At 44.5% G+C, this 20,586-nt stretch overlaps 1 protein-coding gene across 10 annotated transcripts in view; it reads right to left on the bottom strand.

Moving 5' to 3' along the window:
• Positions 1–7,163: 7,163 nt before the first annotated feature.
• dock3 (dedicator of cytokinesis 3) overlaps positions 7,164–20,586 on the bottom strand; it is a 1,878,236-nt gene continuing 1,864,813 nt past the window's right edge. For all 10 annotated transcript variants that reach the window (XM_070895785.1, XM_070895788.1, XM_070895786.1 and 7 more), the window contains 2 exons: positions 12,202–12,284; positions 7,164–11,254 (listed from right to left, as the gene is read on the bottom strand). In XM_070895785.1, the coding sequence (XP_070751886.1) occupies positions 10,760–11,254; positions 12,202–12,284 (578 nt within the window). In that variant the 3' untranslated portion in view covers positions 7,164–10,759. The remainder of the gene's footprint in view (positions 11,255–12,201; positions 12,285–20,586) is intronic.

The raw sequence follows: 20,586 nt of genomic DNA, 5'->3' as shown, positions 1-20,586 counted from the left end.
ACTGCACTTCCGCCTAACTTCACTTAGAAGTGCCCAATTTTCCTTGGTGCACCATCTCCTGGCATTGTTAATGCCTTCTCTAGGGAGTCCGCTCGAGGGGAAATGAATATCCGATGGTGCCGAGTCAACAGTTTAGAGGCAACCATTTTGTGCCTTATCAATGTGACTCACTGCAGCTGCTTCTTTGGGACACCAAGCCCACTGATTTAACAACTGTTTAGTTGAGATGTTACTGTGTGTAAACTGGTAAAGGAGGACCCATCTTTGTGACCTGAGAGAGGGCCCATGAAGAGCATGTCCAGGATGTGTAAGGAGTCAGACTTGGCTGTGAGTACCACCTCCCATAAAGCCTGCAATATACTTAAGGTTGGAAGTTCACTGACCTCTCCAGGATACCAAGGTAATGGACGGCAGTCACTTCTTGTAACAGTTCACTGTAATAAGGTTTCCCAATTGCAGCCACCATCAAGCATTATTTACAATTTATTATCTACATGCAGAAGGTACCACAATACCCTTCAAACTCCACACCTTCCCCTACAAGTGTTCCTTTACTTATAGCTGAACACTTGGGCAGCAACGTTCCCACAAAGCCTTGGTGAGTTGCTGCAGTGCATCTTGTAGACGGTACACACTACAGCCATGGTGAGCCGGTAGTGGAGGGAGTGAATGTTTAAGATGGTGGATGGGGTGCCGATCAAGCGGGCTGCTTTGTCCTGGATGATGTCGAGCTTCTTGAGTGTTGGAGCTGCACTCATCCAGGCAAGTGGAGAGTATTCCATCACACATACTACTTGTGCCTTGTAGATGGTGAAAAATCTTTGGGGAGTCAGGAGGTAAGACACTCGGTGCTGAACACCCAGTCTCTGACCAGCTCTTGTAACCACATTATTTCTGTGGCTGATGTTGGGGGAATTCGGCAATGATAATGCCATTGAATGTCAAGGGGCGGTGGTTAGATTCTCTCTTGTTGGAGATAGTCATTGTCTGGCACTTGTGTGGCACGAATGGTACTTGCCACTGATCAGCCAAAGCCTGAATGTTTTCCAGGTCTTGCTGCATGCGGGCATGGACTGCACCATAATCTGGGAGTTGCAAATGGAACTGAACACTGTGCAGTCATCAGCGAATATCCCCACCTCTGACCTTATGATGGAGGGAAGGTCATAGAAACATAGAATCATAGAAAATAGATGCGGGAGTAGGCCATTCGGCCCATCGAGCCTGCTCCACCATTCAATAAGATCATGGCTGATCATTCCCTCAGTACCCCTTTCCTGCTTTCTATCCATACCCCTTGATCCCCTCAGTCATAAGGGCCATACCTAACTCCCTCTTGAATATATCCAATGAACTGGCATCAACAACTCTCTGCGGCAGGGAATTCCATAGGTTAACAACTCTCTGAGTGAAGAACTCATCTCAGTCCTAAATGGCCTACCCCTTATTCTAAAGACTGTGTCCCCTGGAACATTCTTCCCGCATCTAACCTGTCGAGTCCCGTCAGAATCTTATACATTTCTATGAGATCCCCTCTCATCCTTCTAAACTCTCGTGAATAAAGGCCCATTTGATCCAGTCTCTCCTCATATGACAGGCCAGCCATCTCTGGAATCAGTCTGGTGAACCTTCGCTGCACTCCCTCAATAGCAAAAACGTCCTTCCTCAGATTAGGAGATCAAAACTGAACACAATATTCCAGGTGAGGCCTCACTAAGGCTCTGTACAACTGCAGTAAGACCTCCCTGCTCCAATACTCAAATCCCCTAGCTATGAAGGCCAACATACCATTTGCCTTCTTCACCGCCTGCTGTACCTGCATGCCCACTTTCAGTGACTGATGAACCATGACACCCAGGTCTCGTTACACCTCCCCTTTTCCTAATCTGCCGCCATTCAGATAATAGTCTGCCTTCGTGTTTTTGCCCCCAAAATGGATAACCTCACATTTATCCACATTATATTGCATCTGCCATGCATTTGCCCACTCACCTAACCTGTCCAAGTCACCCTGCAGCCTCTTATCGTCCTCCTCACAGCTCACACTGCCACCCAGTTTAGTGTCATCTGCAAACTTGGAGATATTACATTCAATTCCTTCATCCAAATTGTTAATATATATTGTAAAGAGCTGGAGCCCTGCGGCACTCCACTAGTCACTGCCTGCCATTCTGAAAAGGACCTGTTCATCCCGACTCTCTGCTTCCTGTCTGCCAACCAATTCTCTATCCACGTCAGTACATTACCCCCAATACCATGCGCTTTGATTTTGCATACCAATCTCTTGTGCGGGACCTTGTCAAAAGCCTTTTGAAAGTCCAAATACACCACATCCACTAGTTCTCCCTTGTCCACTCTGCTAGTTACATCCTCAAAAAATTCCAGAAGATTCGTCAAGCATGATTTCCCTTTCATAAATCCATGCTGACTTGGTCCGATCCTGTCACTGCTTTCCAAATGCGCTGCTATTTTATCCTTAATGATTGATTTTAACATTTTCCCCACTTCTGATGTCAGGCTAACCGGTCTCTAATTACCTGTTTTCTCTCTCCCTCCTTTTTTAAAAAGTGGTGTTACATTAGCTACCCTCCAGTCCAGAGTCGATAGACTTTTGGAAAATGATCACCAATGCATCCATTATTTCTAGGGCCACTTCCTTAAGTACTCTGGGATGCAGACTATCAGGCCCCGGGGATTTTATCGGCCTTCAATTTCCTTAACACAACTTCCCGCCTAATAAGGATATCCTTCAGTTCCTCCTTCTCACTCGACCCACTGTCCCTTAGTACATTCGGAAGGTCATTGATGAAGCAGTTGAAGATGGTTCAGCCTAGGACACTGCCCTGAGGAACTTCTGCAGCAATGTCCTGGGGCTGAGATGATTGACATCTAACAACCACAACCATCTTCCTTTGTGCTATAAATAACTTTAGCCAGTGGAGAGTTTTCCCCGATTCTCATTGACTTCAGTTTTACTCGGGCTCCTTGATGCCACACTTGGTCAAATGCTGCCTTGATGTCAAGAATAGTCACTCTCAGCTCACCTCTGGAATTCAGCTCTTTTGTCCATGTTTGGACCAAGGCTGTAATGAGGTCTGGTGCCGAGTGGTCCTGGTGGAACCCAAACTGAGCATCGGTGAACAGGTTATTGGTAAGTACCTCTCGATTGCACTGTTGACTACACCTATCACTTTGCTCATGATTGAGGGGGTCTTCAGAAGTTTTTTGAAATTTGCACGCGATTCCCCCATACAGAAAGGTTTCAACATACGTGCCCTAGGAACTCTTCAGATTAACTTTAACTGTTGCTTCAGCAGATGTGCTGCCAACCTCGGTCTGAAATAATCCTCTGCCTTAATTTTAGGGGCAGTGTATGTTGAACATACTTGTGGTTAATATCTTCTGGCACTTGAGTGTGTACAATAATCGGGAGCTTCTCTATAACCCTTGTGCTGCTGAGTTCTGATATATCTGATGCATTCAAGCTGTCAGTCAGTCAGACAGCAAGGGGTGAGAGCTGTCAGTCTGCCAGTCAGTCAGCAAAGGCCTTGAGGTGTTAGTGACACTGAAAGCAAGGGCTGTGAGCAATCAGTCAGTCCGTCAGGCAGGCAGAAAGAGCTGTGAGTTGTTAGATAAACAGCAGAGAGTGGCAGCTGTTGGACAGACAGCAATGGCTGTGAGATGCCAGTTATACAGACTGCAAAGATTGAGCTACCAGGCAGAGAGGCGAACTGTCATTCACTCAGCAAGGGTGTGTGCTCTGTCAGTCAGAAAGACAGCAAGGTCTGCGAAATACCAGTTGGATAATCTCAAAGTTCTGCAAACTGTTAGTCAGACAGACAGCAAAGGCTGCAAGTTGTCTGCATAATGATGCTCACTGACATTCGGGGAGCATTTACTGGGGTTGGAAGCTGGCAAAGACCGGTTCCACAGCCACAAATCCGTGTGGCACCAGAGCAGTTGTGGACTGGTGCAGTTTACAAATGATCTACGGGAAGAAAGGATATATTAGCTTTTGATCCCCCAAAACACCAGTAAAATCCTGGAATTGCAGGTAATTAAAATTGACGTTTGACTTATTGTTGACTGTGAAGCAGTAGTCTTGCTCACGGTGTTTGTGCCACAGCAGGTTTGAGTGTGGGACGTTGGTGTTGGCCAATTTTATTGTTAGTTTTGCTCCTTTAGCTGCATGGTGGAGAAACTGGTACCCAACTCAAAGACAGACACGGAATTACTTGTTAAATCAAGGCTTTAATTTTAGGCATTAAGGAATTACACATCACAGCAATTTGGTGAATAGGAAAACGAACTGCGAGTATTTACATCTAAAATTCACGTCACATATTCTGACATGCTAACACGATATATACAGTAAAATCCCACTATGTACTTTCACCAATGCGTCCTTGCAGCTCCCCTTACAAAAACGGTAAGGGGCAATTCTATTAAGTACACAACAATGGAGTTGAATTCATCTTTTAAGAGTACAATTGAGCCTAACCATGGGTCTGGCGAAAGGTCATTTACCATTATGGTCAAGTGCTCTTTTCTTTAAAGCTCTACCCCCCTCACCCCAGCCTGTAAAGCCAATTTGGCTTTAAGAATCCTCCCTTAGCCCACAGGAGGTTTGCTCAAAGTATCGTGAATGAGCCATTCCGCCATGTCCCCATGCCATGTGTTGCCAAGGCGATGAGCATCAATGGAGGCCCAGCTAGGCCCAAGCACAGCTCCCCAGCTCCTACCGCCTTTTCCCAAGCCAGGGACATAAGTGGTAACTGTCCGCAGTTAGTTAATGATCTTCCGGCCCAAGCCAGTCACAGCCCCCGGTGTGTAGTGAGGACCATCGAAAACCACAGAATGGGAATTCAGTGTTAAAGAAAAACCCTTTACACAACAGGCTGACATCTTATCAGTGGTCTCTCTCTCTCTCTCTTTTCCCTTTTTGTAAAATTCATAAATACACAGCATTCAAAAGGGAAGATTTGTACAAGGAGCGAGATTATTCGGGCACTGACATGGTCCAATAGAGACAGACACAATTTGGAAAGGGTGGGAGAGGGGGGGATCAGCTTCACTGAGCGGATAACGCTAGCAGGTTTTAAATCAGAGAAACCCATGGTTACAACAGGCGGCTTAAACTCCATTTCAAACATTGCGGCTGTACAGAAAACGGGACTGTAAATTACAAGGCTCACAAAAATACATCTGGCATGCTTTAGTTACAGGACACACTCCAGGGCTTGTGTACTGTGAAGAAAGCACTGCAATAGCTTGGTAAATATTAAATAAGAACAGTGCCTTTTAAGAGGCACGTTACTGTTATACATCAAAATTTATTTTTTATTTTACAGATTAATTTCACATTTCATTTTCTTTTTCACAAAATCCCAAGTGGAACTCTTGACCTTTCAATGAACACAAAAGAAAGTTAAGGTTGAACAAAAAAATTAATTAAAAAAAATTACATTTGCATTTATTTTTATGAAGACTAGATTTTCTGTCTTGCAAACGTCCTGAATGGAAACACCCAGTAAATGATGGGGGCACTGGCTGGTGAGCACGCATGTTCACCGCAGCATTGGGGATTAAGATGGAAGAGGCCAACAGCTGATTCTCCACTTCAATAGCCCTTTCATATTTTCCCTGGATATCAGCTGTCTCCAACTGAAATCCCAACACTGGATAGTTAGTGTGATATAGTTGACGGTTTCACTGACCCTCCCTCTCTCACCCTGGGGGAATAATAGCACAATATCAGTAGCCAGGAGACTGTCCCATCACCAGGACACAGAATAATGTTTTTGTACAAGAGTGATTTGTTACAATGCTTTATCCCGGAGATATACTTCAGGCCATTCAGGATTACAGAGTCTTGCAGTGTTCAACCCTCACCCTCTATCATCAATAGAGAGTAAGTTGGATCATAGAATACTCAATGATACAGGTAGAATTACAATCACTTTTAAATTATCTTCACATTTTATACCAAATTTTAGCTTCTCTCTTCGTTAATACTTATACTACCCTTTCCGAACAAATCCGACATACCACTGCCTCTTGCTTTATTTATAGCTTACTCTCAATAGCACACTTTGCTCTACACCCCTGCTATAACATGGAATCATCAGCTCAATTGTTAATAGAGAAACTGTGTAAAATACCTTTATAACTCTGCCCTTACTATGATCTGTCTGATATCACTCCAATTCTTTCAGTTATAGATAAAGTGTCAAAGATTTGCTTTAGAAGACATTAGTCAGTTAAAATACAAATTCTGTATAGCATTTCTACTGCATCTTTGTACTGGCTGCATTGCAAGGGCAGGGCTGTGTAATGCTTTAAATTGCACTCCATCTTCAGGTGCGTGATATCCATGAGGACAGAATCATCCTGAATCCATACATGAACCAGATTATAGAGACCGATGTGATATGATGGAAATGGGACGTGTCTGCCGCGGGTGTAAAATGGCAATGAGGACACCATTCCAGCGTAATGTGCGGGATAAATTCTCCGCAGGTATTGTGAAGAACAATTTAAAAAATGAGAAAGTGAAAACAGGAACAATTGAAAAGGTTTGAAAATAACAGCGGGCTCTTTACAGATTCTTCTGAAACCGTACCAACTGTATAAAATGTCATTAAGTGGGTCAAACTTCCGATTTTATTTCCTGCCCCAAGGTGTGAGAGAATATGATGGCCATTGGGCATGAGTGCGAGATTGAGAAAGAGAAAAGAAAAACATACACCTTTGTAAAAATGCAAATCTGCATCTATTGTTTATGTTTCCTAACACTTTTCCGTCATCTGTATGATTAAAGAATTGCTGCATGGCTGCTCAGGTGGCTTGGTTAGTAAATGCATCAGCAGGTGAGCTACTGGAGCCATACAGGGCAGGAAGGCTCCTGGTCCAATCCCTGCTCTGAGCTGAGTCAGCTGATCTCAGTTTGGGTAGTGGCTAGCCTGCTCCAATGGCCACCAAACCCCTGCACAAAGGAGGGGAAGAATCAGCCAGGGTTCCTGCTTCTGATCATAAACCAGTGACTCCTACTGGGAAATGTGTACATGTGTGGATGAGAATGGGAGTGGGCTGTCAACGATGCCCCCGCCACCCCCCCACTCCCCCCGCCCCTCCCCGGTTAGATAGGCTGCTGACACTCACCATTAAGATTTACATTAAGGCAGCTATCAGCGATGGGGCATTACTGAGGCAAGAATCAGAAAATTAGAGTGGGGAAATTGCTTCAGAACTTTACATCAAGTGAGGGATGTTAATGCAGGGGAGTGGAACGACTGTATTCCCATTTCAAGCACCCAGTGTTAGCATCAAGCACTCCCAGGTGAGGCACTGCACAGCCAGAGACAAAGTTAAGCTCCCTCTACTCTGCCCCAACAATGTGCCTCAGCCCTAACATGAGAACATCCTCAACTGCAGTGTAACATTTTTCCAGTTTTCACACCAGTCAAGCTGTGGCCTCACACCGATATTGCCAGTAGGGGCTGAATTGGGCACAGCTTTGTTCTAAAGGTCCATGATCACTGGGAGCTGGAGTGAGACTGCTCAACTTCAAATATAAGGGGACAAAACACAACAGAACCCGAACCTGTCCTCGCTTAATGCACACTTGCCAGCAGGGTTTACAGATGGTAAGCAGGAGCTCTGGCTAATTCTACCACCACAATGAATATTGGCACCTCAGTTGTACATTTACCATCAGCGTTTAAATAAGACTCCAATGTCATGGGCAACCTAGGGGACTGAAATAGTTTATAAAATGCCCTGACCAGATACATTTAAACAGCATAGAAACTAAATGTACTGTCATTTTAAACTGATGTGCCAAGGTATCTGGAGCTTGAAGGGAATATAACTGCATGTAAAAATGGTCTGGTGGGAAATTGGAACAGAAAATGTTTCTGAATCTTTTGTGTCAGTTCCCCTCTCACACTAAATAAAGCTGCTGTTCCTGGGGAACTGTTCCAGGGTCCTCTCCTGAAGGAGCTGTTCCTGGGGAACTGTTCCAGGGTCCTCTCCTGAAGGAGCTCCTGTTACTGGGGTACTGTTCCCGGGTCCTCTCCTGAAGGAGCTCCTGTTACTGGGGTACTTGTAAAGTCCTTACTCTACCGTATGAAACCACACGAGGCACATTCTGGGGACAATGTCACTCTGTGACCTTAACTCTTTATTCACAGGACTCCAAAAACGATGACCTTGCGTGGGACCTCCCTTTTTTTACCTGTGTGATCAGGTAAGGAGTGTCTCCCACAAGTTCACCCCTTGTGGTCAAGGTGTGCATCTAGGTTGAGTGTATACAGTAATACAGTGGTGTTACACTGTGGTTACATACATGACAGTACTGTTTCTGGGCCCTATCCTGAAGGAGCTGTTCCTGGGGTACTGTTCCAGGGCCCTATCCTGAAGGAGCTCCTGTTACTGGGGAACTTTTCCAGGGCCCTATCCTGAAGGAGCTGTTCCTGGGGAACTGTTTCCAGGATCCTATCCTGAAGGAGCTTCTGTTACTGGGGAACTGTTCCAGAGTCCTATCCTGAAGGAGCTCCTATTACTGGGGAACTGTTCCTAGGTCCTATCCTGAAGCAGCTCCTATTACTGGGGAACTGTTCCCAGGTCCTATCCTGAAGGAGCTTCTGTTACTGGGGAACTGTTCCAGGGTCCTATCCTGAAGGAGCTCCTATTACTGGGGAACTGTTCCAGGGTCCTATCCTGAAGGAGCTCCTATTACTGGGGAACTGTTCCCAGGTCCTATCCTGAAGGAGCTTCTGTTACTGGGGAACTGTTCCAGGGTCCTATCCTGAAGGAGCTCCTATTACTGGGGAACTGTTCCCAGGTCCTATCCTGAAGGAGCTTCTGTTACTGGGGAACTGTTCTAGGGTCCTATCCTGAAGGAGCTCCTATTACTGGGGTACTGTTCCCAGGTCCTATCCTGAAGGAGCTCCTATTACTGGGGTACTGTTCCCAGGTCCTATCCTGAAGGAGCTTCTGTTACTGGGGAACTGTTCCAGGGTCCTATCCTGAAGGAGCTTCTGTTATTGGGGAACTGTTCCAGGGTCCTATCCTGAAGGAGCTTCTGTTACTGGGGAACTGTTCCAGGGTCCTATCCTGAAGGAACTTCTGTTACTGGGGAACTGTTCCAGGGTCCTATCCTGAAGGAGCTCCTATTACTGGGGAACTGTTCCCAGGTCCTATGCTGAAGGTGCTCCTATTACTGGGGTATTGTTCCTAGGTCCTATCCTGAAGGAGCTCCTATTACTGGGGAACTGTTTCCAGGGTCCTATCCTGAAGGAGCTGTTCCTGGGAAACCGTCCCCCAAGAGGGCAGTGTTGATTTGAGAGTGGAGACAGCGATTGTTTCTAGCACTTTCACATTGGAGGACTGAAGCGTTAATCCCACTCATATAGATTCCAGTTGTGGTCACTGGATATTTATCAGGACCTTTTTCCCTGCCCTTGCTAAGGGGCACTGAGGCTAACTGCAGCATCACAACTGCAGCTTTGACTGGGTTCAACACAAATCAGGAATCGAACCTGAGACCATTTGCTCTGTGAAAGGGTTGGCACTACATCAAGCAGTGCGTTCACTGAATGATCCACAGTGCTGACTCTATTATATTATACTTAATTCAAGGATTGTTTCAAGGGCATTTGGTAGAATAATTTGACGGATTTCTGTCATGGATTCCTCTAAAGAATGATGTGGATGGACTATAGAGAAACTGGCTTCATCAATGCTTGGTAGCTGTTTGAAAGGAACCATTGCAAAATGATTAATGAACCATTAACATACTTTAATTACTGCTGCATTTTACAGGGTCTGTTTCGCCAGAAAATTTTGGTTTGCAATTCAAAAATAACTTTCGTGTTGTGGGCAGTATTTCACACTGCCTGCCTATACATAAAATCACCCAAACCTGCCCACTCACTCAGTGCAACTGGAGCCAGTCCAAAAAAAAAGCAATTTCCAACTTTCTCACCCGAGTGAACTAACTGGGCCCGCTCTTTTAATGAAGATTAAACCTGAAATTCTTCACCACTGAAATATATGAGACATTGAGTCCAAAGAGAATTCTATGCTGATTTTAGACATACCCTGTCTGAACCCAGGAGAGTCTGTCTTGTGCCGTTTTACACTGTACTGTACCTGCCAGATGGTTTTTGATATTACTCTGGTACCTCCCTCTGGGTTTCCCACTTTTCAGGTATAGCTTTCACACAGAAAGTACGAGACCTCAGTGACATAATTTTAATTACAATTCTTAGCAAAGGTGAAAAGTCATGGGAAACCTAGCAGGCATAAATCTAAAGTGCCTTGACCAGAAGACTGAGAAACAACTAATAGAACATATATACACGGAAAGCAACATGGAGAGAAGAGACAGGAACATAATGAAATGACTAATACTCTATGAGGTTCACAACCCTTGTAAATTCATCAAATGCCTTGTTCATTCTTTGTTTTCCCCAATAAAGTGAAGTCCATGATTGCAACAGGAAGTTTTCCCAATTTGGACCTGAAGGGTTGAGGACTCTTTAGGACATTCCAATACTACAGGGCCCTCCAACTGCAAATGCAATCATAGAGCAGCCAGGCCACAAACAGACAGACCTCCCTTCTCACAGAAACAAAGTATTAGTCCAAAGTAAATCGTTTCTCAAAGAAATGTAGTCTGTTTACAATAAACAGAGGTGGCTGACACCCGTAGGATGAACCAGTGAACACCTTGGTTTTCAGTGCCCATTCTGCCCTATTCTTGATTGATGCCATGTTCCCATGGTACCTTGGCCTGGTCCTCTTTACCACTGTGGCCGGACTGAGAGAGTTTGCGTGTGAAAGCCTTTGGCCTGCTCTCTTCAAGTGCTTCTTCATTGTCTGTGTATGCAGGCCTGGGGTGATAGGGTTTGGGAGGCAAAGCTGGGATATCTGCCGGTTCCTTCGGAATGACCCCAGTGGGAGCAGAGTGGCTGCGGCATGGATGAGCTTTCAGAGATTCAATGACGTCTGGTTCAGACAGGCTGTACCTTACTGGTATATAAGGGGCTTCCCCATCTTCGTCCGGATTCCAGGTCTGACTGGGGACAGAGTCTGTCGTGTCAGTGCGTGGTGGCTCTGTAGATTGGCCAAAGTTGCTTTCACTCAAAGAGGACACCCCACTGCTAGCACTTCCAGACAGAGTGGAATTACTGCCATCAAGACCCGAGTGAGGGCTGGTAGGCGATGCAGGAATGGGATGCAGCGAAGACTGTTTGGGGGTGGTGTTGGGAGTGGGGGGGGAGAGGAGAAAAAAGCAGGAAAGAAGGTTATTATTTGCAGTCCTTTGTGTCCAAAAAATAAAAGCTCTTTCATCTCACAATAGCTTTGTTCAGATGGGACATTCCAGGCATGTTCTTGCCCCATGACTGTAGTCAATGATAAAGTGAGCTTACAATCATGACTATGAGTGTCAGTAGACTATTCAATTGTGGAGGGCATCACAGCCAAGCCCGATCCTCTCTGTACCCCAAGGCACAGAGATGCACAACGTGCTGCAGGGTCTCCAGATAGCAATCAGGAACAATGTTCCAAGGCCGATTTCCCCCTTCCTTCATCTGATGTATTGAGACCAACTGCAGCAGTCCCATCATTGCACAGGCTGAGATAAGCTAACTCAGCACAGCACAGGGGCTGAAGATTAAACCTTCTGGTCTAGACAGCACAGATCACAAAGGATCATACATCTGCCACTCAACCCTCAAGGGACCTAAGCATAAACATACCATGGCACTATTATAAGAAGGGCAGGGAGTTCTCCTGGCATCCTGGCCAATATTTATCCCCCAACCAACATTACTAATATAGATTTTCTGGTCATCACATTGCTGTTTGTGGGAGCTTGCTGTGCGCAAACTGGCTGCCACAATTCAAAAGAGCTTAAATCGTTGTAAAGTGCTTTGGGACGTCCTGAGTTCGTGCAAGGTGCTATATAGATGCAAGACTATTGCTTCTTTACAAGAAATAAAACTGTATCCTATCAATCTGGCACAAGCTTATATTTCTCTGTTCTTGACACTTCCTTTTCCATTTATACTTATGTAGACTTCAACATCATAGATGAGGTTTTCAAATATTTCTGTGGAAAGGTGAATTAATTCAGATTTTTTTTCTTTGTGGACCTATCATGTTAACATTGACCAATTGTGGATCACTTACCTTGCGTAGGGTTCGTGCCGGCAAGGCTGGCGGTATATCACTAATCTGATGATGGAAGGCATCAAAATTCATTGAAAAATGACCTGGGGAAACAAATGGGAAAACTTCACTAATATTACCAAATCATCAGCCTCACCTTAACCATCGCACCAACATTACCATCATCACCATCACCACTGTATTTTATAGTCTCTTGAACACTCTTAGTTCAACTTAACTATTTATTTGCGAGATCTCAGACAGCCATGTGGAGCTTAAAATTGCGTTCCTTCACAGACCCTCTCATTACAGCTCCCTATACCTCCTAGCTAGAGGGTGCTATGCATTATTTTGTTATACCTTTCCTTTCATAACAAACAAATATGAATTAAAGTTAGCTTCATCATAAGCAGGATGTTAACCTCTTATGAATACATGTGTTAAACAACTACAAGTTTAACAAACAACAACAAAATTCTTGTCTTATTAATTCTTTATCCAAGTGTCCAGTGTTCATGATTTCTTATTTCTGTACATATTGCTCCAGGTATTTTGGTGTTGTGTGGATTCTGTTGCTTCACCTCAAACTGGTTGTTTCAGTGGTGTTCTGGGCACTGATCGCTTTAGTCCCTTTAGCAGTGCCCTGAGGAGAAATATCAGACAACATATCCCTGTTTTCGCATGTTGTCGTTGAAGTGCTGTTTTGCGTGTAGTCTGTGGATCGTCCGTGGGTGTCACCGAGATCTCTGGAGTTTCGATGAATGTCCCAGCGCTTTTTCTCAGATGTTTCCTATTTCTGCGATACTCACGGCCATCTTCTGTAATGATCTGATATGATCGAATGCCGACTTGTTTCTGAACCTGAGCTTTTTGCCACACTTTGCTGTCTCTCGTTTGTTTGAGTCTCACTGTTTCTCCTTCCTGAAGTGTAGGAAGTGCTGTAGCACCTCTGTTGTAGTAGTGTGCTTGTTTGGCATGGTTCCTTTCTTTGTTGATGATGACGTCATGTATGATTCTTGGTTTGAGTAGTTCATTTGTGATTGGGATGTTTGTCTTTGTGCGGTGACCGAGTAAGCATTGTGCTGGTGAACTATCAAGGCCTTCAGTTGGTGTGTTTCACCAGATGAGAAGGTTCATGTAGAAGTCACCCCACAGTCTTTCTTTGTTTTTTTGATTAACCACTTTGCGAGCTTAACCGCGTTCTCAACCTTTCCGTTGCTTTGTGGATATTCTGGTGAGTTTGTTGTGTGATCGAATCCATATTTTGTGGCAAAGTTTGTGAACTGTTGTGAGTTGAAGGGAGGTCCATTGTCAGATTGAACCTTGTCTGGAATACCGTGGTTAGAGAAATGTTTCTTGAGGTGTTTGATGATGACAGTGGCATCTTTCTTTCCATGCAGATTGTCTATCTCAAAATAGTCCGAGTAGTAGTCCACTGTGCATAAGTAGTCTTTGCCATCAGTGTGACTATGTCACAACCAATCTTTTCCCATGGTCTCTGAGGGAGATCCTGACTTATCAATGGTTCTTTTGGTTGGCTCGATTGATAGGTGTTACATGTTTCACACTTGGAAACATAGTCTTTTATGTAACTGTTCAGTCCTGGCCAGTAAACCGATTCTCCGGCACGTCGAAGAGTGCTCTCAACGCCAGTGTGAGCAGTATGAAGTCGCTGATGAATGTCAGATCTCGGGGATTTTGGTATGACACAGCGATAGCCTTTGAAGACTATGCCATCCTGTGTTGTGAATTCGTCACGAACTTTGAAATATGCATGCGTTTCAGGCGGGCATTCATGTGTCATTTCTGGCCATCCCGTTGTAATTTGTTGTATGACCAGCTTGCAGTTGTCAGTCCTTGTTTGGAGAGTGGAAGAAAGTCCACCATGTGGATGCATTTAACTACAATTTCTGTCGGTGATCTCTCCATGTTTTCGAGGTATGCGCGTGAAAGGGTGTCTGCTAGTTACATTTCTTTTCCTGGTTGATACTTTATTTCGACGTCATATTGGTTGAGCCGAATGAGCAGAAGTTGTAGTCACTTGGCTGCTGCAGATAATGGCTTGCATCATATAGCAACCAAAGGCTTATGGTCTGTCCATAGCGTGATCTTGATGGTTTTGTTCCATTCTGAAGACTTGAGCAAGCAGCTCCTTTTTGATTTGAGAATATCGCGTTTCTGCTGGAGTGAGTGCTCGGCGTATGCGATTGGTTGTCCCTGCTCGAAGCATCTCCTTGTCCTTCGTATGCAAGTTTGTGGTCAAAGTATCTGAGCACCGGAGAATCTAACACACGTTGTTTGTAAGCTTCAAACGCTTTGTCTTGTTCGTCAATACATTTCCAGACCGTGTCTTTGAGTAAGCCGTCGCAGAGGCTCGCTGAGGTCTGAAAGATCTGGCAAGAATTTTGCAAGGTACTTTGTCATGCCGTCAAATCGTTGTACAACTGCGACATCCTGCGGTTTCTGCATTTCGTTGATTACGACCACTTTGCTTCGGTCGGCTTTGACAGTATTTCACTTGGGAGATCTTGTATTCAAACTTATCGAAGTTTCGTTTGATGTTTCGCTCTCTATATCTCTGCATGAATTTGCATCATGATCAGGAAATTGTGATAGGGAAATTGAAGGGCCTGAAGGCCGATAAATCCTCAGGGCCTGATAGTCCGCATCCCAGAGTACTTAAGGAAGTGGCCCTAGAAATAGTAGATGCATTGGTGGTCATTTTCCAACATTCCATGGCCTCTGGTTCAGTTCCTATGGATTGGAGGGTAGCTAATGTAACCCCACTTTTTAAAAAGGAGGGAGAGAGAAAACAGGGAATTATAGACCGGTCAGTCTGACATCGGTGGTGGGGAAAATACTGGAATCAATTATTAAAGATGTAATAGCAGCGCATTTGGAAAGCAGTGACAGGATTGGTCCAGGTCAGCATGGATTTATGAAAGGGAAATCACGCTTGACAAATCTTCGAGTTTTTTGAGGATGTAACTAGTAGAGTGGATAAGGGAGAAACAGTGGATGTGGTGTATTTGGACTTTCAAAAGGCTTTTGACAAGGTCCCACACAAGAGATTAGTGTGCAAAATTAAGGCACATGGAATTGGGGGTAATGTATTGACATGGATAGAGAACTGGTTGGCAGACAGGAAACAAAGAGTGGGAATAAACGGGTCCTTTTCAGAATGGCAGGAGTGGCTAGTGGGGTGCCGTAGGGTTCAGTGCTGGTACCCCAGCTATTTACAATATACATTAATGATTTTGACAAAGCAATTGAATGTAATATCTCTAAATTTGCAGATGACACTAAGCTGGGTGGTGGTGTGAGCTGTGAGGAAGATGCCAAGAGACTGCAGGGTGACTTAGACAGGTTAGGTGAATAGGCAGATGCAGTATAATGTGGATAAATGTGAGGTTATCCATTTTGGTGGCAAAAACAGGAAGGCAGATTATTATCTGAATGGTGACAGATTAGTAAAAGGGGAGGTGCAACGAGATTTGGGTGTCATGATACATCAGCCATTGAAGGTAGGCATGCAGGTACAGCAGGCAGTAAAGAAAGCAAATGGCATGCTGGCCTTCATAGCGAGGGGATTTGGGATTTGAATATAGGAGCAGGGAGGTCTTACTGCAGTTGTACAGGTCCTTGGTGAGACCACACTTTGAGTATTGTGTACAGTTTGGGTTTCCCAATCTGAGGAAGGATGTTCTTGCTATTGAGGGAGTGCAGCGAAGGTTCACCAGACTGATTCCCGGGATGGCAGGATTGACATATGAGGAGAGACTGGATCGACTGGGCCTGTATTCACTGGAGTTTAGAAGAATGAGAGGGGATCTCATAGAAACATATAAAATTCTGACGGGATTGGACAGATTAGATGCAGGAAGAATGTTCCCAATGTTGGAGAAATTCAGAACCAGGGGTCACAGTCTAAGGATAAGGGGTAGGCCATTTAGGACCGAGATGAGAAGAAACTTCTTCACTCAGAGAATTGTGAACCTGTGGAATTCTCTATCACAGAAAGTTGTTGAGGCCAGTTTGTTAGGTATATTCAAAAAGGAGTTAGATGTGACCCTTACTGCTAAAGGGATCAAGGGGTATGGAGAGAAAGCAGGAATGGGGTACTGAAGTTGCATGATCAGCCATGATCATATTGAATGGTGGTGCAGGCTCGAAGGGCCGAATGGCCTACTCCTGCACCTACTTTCCAAGTTTCTATGTTAATTGGCCTCTTTAAGGGCCCAAGTTTCCACAGGATAAAAAACGGGCGCCCCTCTAAGCTGGGCGCCCGTTTTTCGCGCCTAAAACGGCGCCAGAAAAAAAACGCGCTATTCTCGAGCGCTTTGCAGCTCCTTGTCTGTTTGGCATGGCGCTCAGGGGGGCGGAGCATACACTCGCGCCGATTTTGTAAGTGGGAGGGGGCGGATACTATTTAAATTAGTTTTTTTCCTGCCGGCAACGCTGCGCGTGCGCATTGGAGCGTTCGCGCACGCGCAGTGTGAAGGAAACATTGGCACTTGGCCATTTTTGTAGTTCTTTGTAGCTGTTTAATTTTTGAACATTTTTTAATAAAAGCACATTGCCATCAGCACATCAGCACTGAGGCTTCCCTTCTCACTGTCTCCTTCCCCTCCCTCCCCTCCGCGGCAACAAACGGCTGTCTCCTTCCCCTCCCCTCCCTCCACGGCAACAAACCGCTGTTTCCTCCCCCTCCCTCCCCTCCACGGCAACAAACCGCTGTCTCCTTCCCCTCCCTCCCCTCCACGGCAACAAACCGCTGTCTCCTTCCCCTCCCCACCTTCCACGGCAACAAACCGCTGTTTCCTCCCCCTCCCTCCCCTCCACGGCAACAAACCGCTGTCTCCTTCTCCTCCCCACCTTCCACGGCAACAAACCGCTGTTTCCTCCCCCTCCCTCCCCTCCGCGGCAACAAACCGCTGTCTCCTTCCCCTCCCTCCCCTCCGCGGCAACAAACCGCTGTCTCCTTCCCCTCCCTCCCCTCCGCGGCAACAAACGGCGGTTTCCTTCCCCATCCCCCGCAGGAACGAACGATGGCTGAAGCACTTTCACACAGGTAGGAAGATGGTTTATTTAATTTTTTCTTTGCTTATAAATGTTTATTCAGGTTGGATTTATTTGTATAATATTTGTAGAAGTATAAATAAGGATTTATTGTAGAATTTAATGAGTTCCCTCCCCCCCTCCCCACCCCACCTGGACGCCTAATTTGTAACCTGCGCCTGATTTTTTAATGTGTAGAACAGGTTTTTTCAGTTCTACAAAAATCTTCACTTGCTCCATTCTACTTTAGTTTGGAGTACATTTTTACTGTGGAAACTTTGAAATCAGGCGTCAGTGGCCGGACACGCCCCCTTTTGAAGAAAAAATTCTGTTCCAAAGTAGAACTGTTCTACCTCACTAGAACCGCAGAAAAAAAATGTGGAGAATTGCGATTCCTAAGATAGTCCGTTCTCCACCAGTTGCTCCTAAAAATCAGGCGCAAATCATGTGGAAACTTGGGCCCTAAGTGTCTCACCGCGTTCAGTGATCAAGATATCATTTGCAATCTTGTAGACTCCATCTAGACCCTCAAGGTCTATTTTCTGTTGGGAGACTTCCAGGGCAGGACTGATGGCAAATGTCATTCTATTATATCGATATCATCCCAATGGAGTCTGAAAGGTCGTGAGGTCGGAGGACTCTGTGTCTAGTTCACATTGCAAGAAACTCTCCTAGCAGTCTGCTTTAGTGAAGCCCTTTACATTTGGCATCTGTGGCAAAAGTCATCGATCACAGGAAGTGGATAGTGTCCACGTTTCAGGGCATTGTTCAGATGTTGAGGGTCGATACATACTCGTATCTTTCCATTTGGTTTTTGTAATAGTCACTAGACTGGATACCCAGTCCGTCAGTTCAACCACTTTCGTGATGATTTATCGATTTTCCAAATGATCGCGTTCCTCTTTTAGCATTTGTTTGATCGCTTTTGGAACCCGTCTGGATGGCATTACAGCTGGTGTCACTGATTCATTAAGTTCAAGGTGAACTGTCCCTGGCATGTGTCCAAGTCACTTAAACACATTCGGATACGCATTGTTGCCATCAGTTTTTGACGCCATCGAGATGTTTGCCTTGTTCGTATTTTATGATTCGCGTGGTTTATTTACTACCGCGATATTCTGATGCAGCACTTTTATCAGTTGTAGCAGTTGAGCAGTGCATGAGCCAATCAATGATTCACTTTGGCCCTCAATGATCACAAAGGGCACAATGTACTTTTGCTTGTTCTTTGTATTTTCTAGTGTCACATTACAAGTCCCTACCACTGGAATGGTTGCATGCTTGATATATAGTGATAGTGTTGTCTTAGATTCTTTCACCTTTAAGCCTTTAGGTAAGTATCTAAGGTAGCACATTGAATGTGGCCTCACAATCTATTTGCATTTCACCATTTGACCTTTGATGGAGAAGGTAATCATAATAATGTTAGGATACTTTCTGTCAGCTTTGTCCTTGATTGTGCGATCAACTTTACCAAGTATCTTTACAGTCATGACTTCAAAAGTAAAATTATAACTCTCTTCATATAGTGCATGAACTTTTGACTTGCCCTTGTATTTAGGGTTATGTATAAACTTCTGCCATGGTCCACTTTGCCTACACTTTTGAGAAAAGTGATTTTGTTTGCCGCAACTTGTGCAGGTTTTCCCATATGCTGGGCATTTAAGTTTTGTCAGCTCGTATCTTTTGCTACAATATCTACAGTTGTTCGTGAACTCTTTGTCTGTGAATTCTTTCTTTGTGGGTCAGGGTTTCTGTCTGACAGTTTTGACATCTTCAGAGTCTGTTTTAGCGAGTTTCATGGATTTCATTTGCGCAACTGTGACCTCTGTAGCTTTACAGAGCATCATACATTTATCCAGTGTTAGGCTTGATTCTTGCAACAGCCTCTTACGCAGAGTGTTATCAGATATTCTGCAGACTATGCAGTCTCTGATGAAATCATCCCTCAAATTGCCGAAATCACATGACGATGCTAGCTCTCTCACTTTCAAGAGATATCTGTCAAACCACTCGTCCCCTTGTATACAGTTGTTAAACTGGTATCGTTCATAGACAATGTTGGTTTTACCTTTACAGTGCTCTTCCCAGAGCTTCAAAATAATCTCAATTTCCTGCTTGTCTTCCTCTGGTTTGTAGGGAAGATTATTGTGGATATCGAAGGCATTGCTGTCAATGGCAGTGGTAAACGTTGCAAACCTAACGCTATCTGGTTTTTTCACAATATTCGTGGTACTTTCATAGCTGTCCCACAGCTGTTTGAATTTTTTCCAGTTGGCTTTCAAATTGTCAGTCACCTGCAATGGAGGCGGGAGACGAATGTGCGCGGGAGTTGGCACCATGGTGGTCATGATAGCTCGCTACAGTTTAGGACTTTACATCTGTCACATACATGTACACAGTTCAAATACCCAGAGGACTAGAACAAGTTTAATAGTAAAATATCGTGGCCATGTATTTGTAGAAATACTTTTTCAATCGTGGCTCGACAATAGTTTAAGTTTACTTTACTAACGCCTCTAGATTATTTTACAAGCTTATGACTATTTATCGCCTTCACGAATCCACACGCGATGTGTAGGAAGCACGCCCTGAATTGCACTGCTTAACGTCGATTTAGATCGGCTCGAAAAAGTCTTACAGTTCCAATATTTTGGTCGTAGATGCGTTCGATGAAAGATCGGAAGTCTCCACCTCTGACACCACTGTATTTTATAGTCTGTTGAACACTCTTAGTTCAACTTAACTCTATTTATTTGGGAGATCTCAGACAGCCATGTGGAGCTTAAAATGGTTCCTTCACAGACCCTCTCTCTCGATACAGCACCTTATACCTCCTAGCTAGAGGGCGCTATACATTATCTCATTACAACCACTACCATTACCAACATCGCCACAATCATGGAATCCTCAAATTTTACAGCCCAGGAGGACATTTGGTCCACCGAGTCGACACTGATTCTCTGAAACAGCCATCCCTTTAATACTATTCCTTTGTCCTTTTGCTCACTGTTTTCTTTTTCACAAATTTATCTATCTTCCTTTTAAAAGCGAAAATACATTTTGCTTCTCCCACTGTTTCTGTTAAGATATTCCATGTCACATCCCTCAACATAAAGAAATGTCTTCAAACTTCTCTCAAAATTCCAGGTATCAATCTCAGTAAATCTCTTTTACACCGCTCCAAAATGAAAACCACAAACAGGACACAATTTTCCAAATGCAGCCGAAACAATGAGTTGTAAAACTTTAGCATTACCTTTCTGTTTTTGTGCTCAATTTATAAAACCTAGGATCTGAAATGCATTTTTTTGAAACTTGCCTTTTCTTTTTTAAAGATTTCTCTGC

This window comes from Pristiophorus japonicus, chromosome 12 (assembly GCF_044704955.1).
Source record: "Pristiophorus japonicus isolate sPriJap1 chromosome 12, sPriJap1.hap1, whole genome shotgun sequence".
Classification (NCBI taxonomy): Eukaryota; Metazoa; Chordata; class Chondrichthyes; family Pristiophoridae; genus Pristiophorus; species Pristiophorus japonicus.
This window is presented reverse-complemented; position numbering and strand designations above follow the sequence as displayed.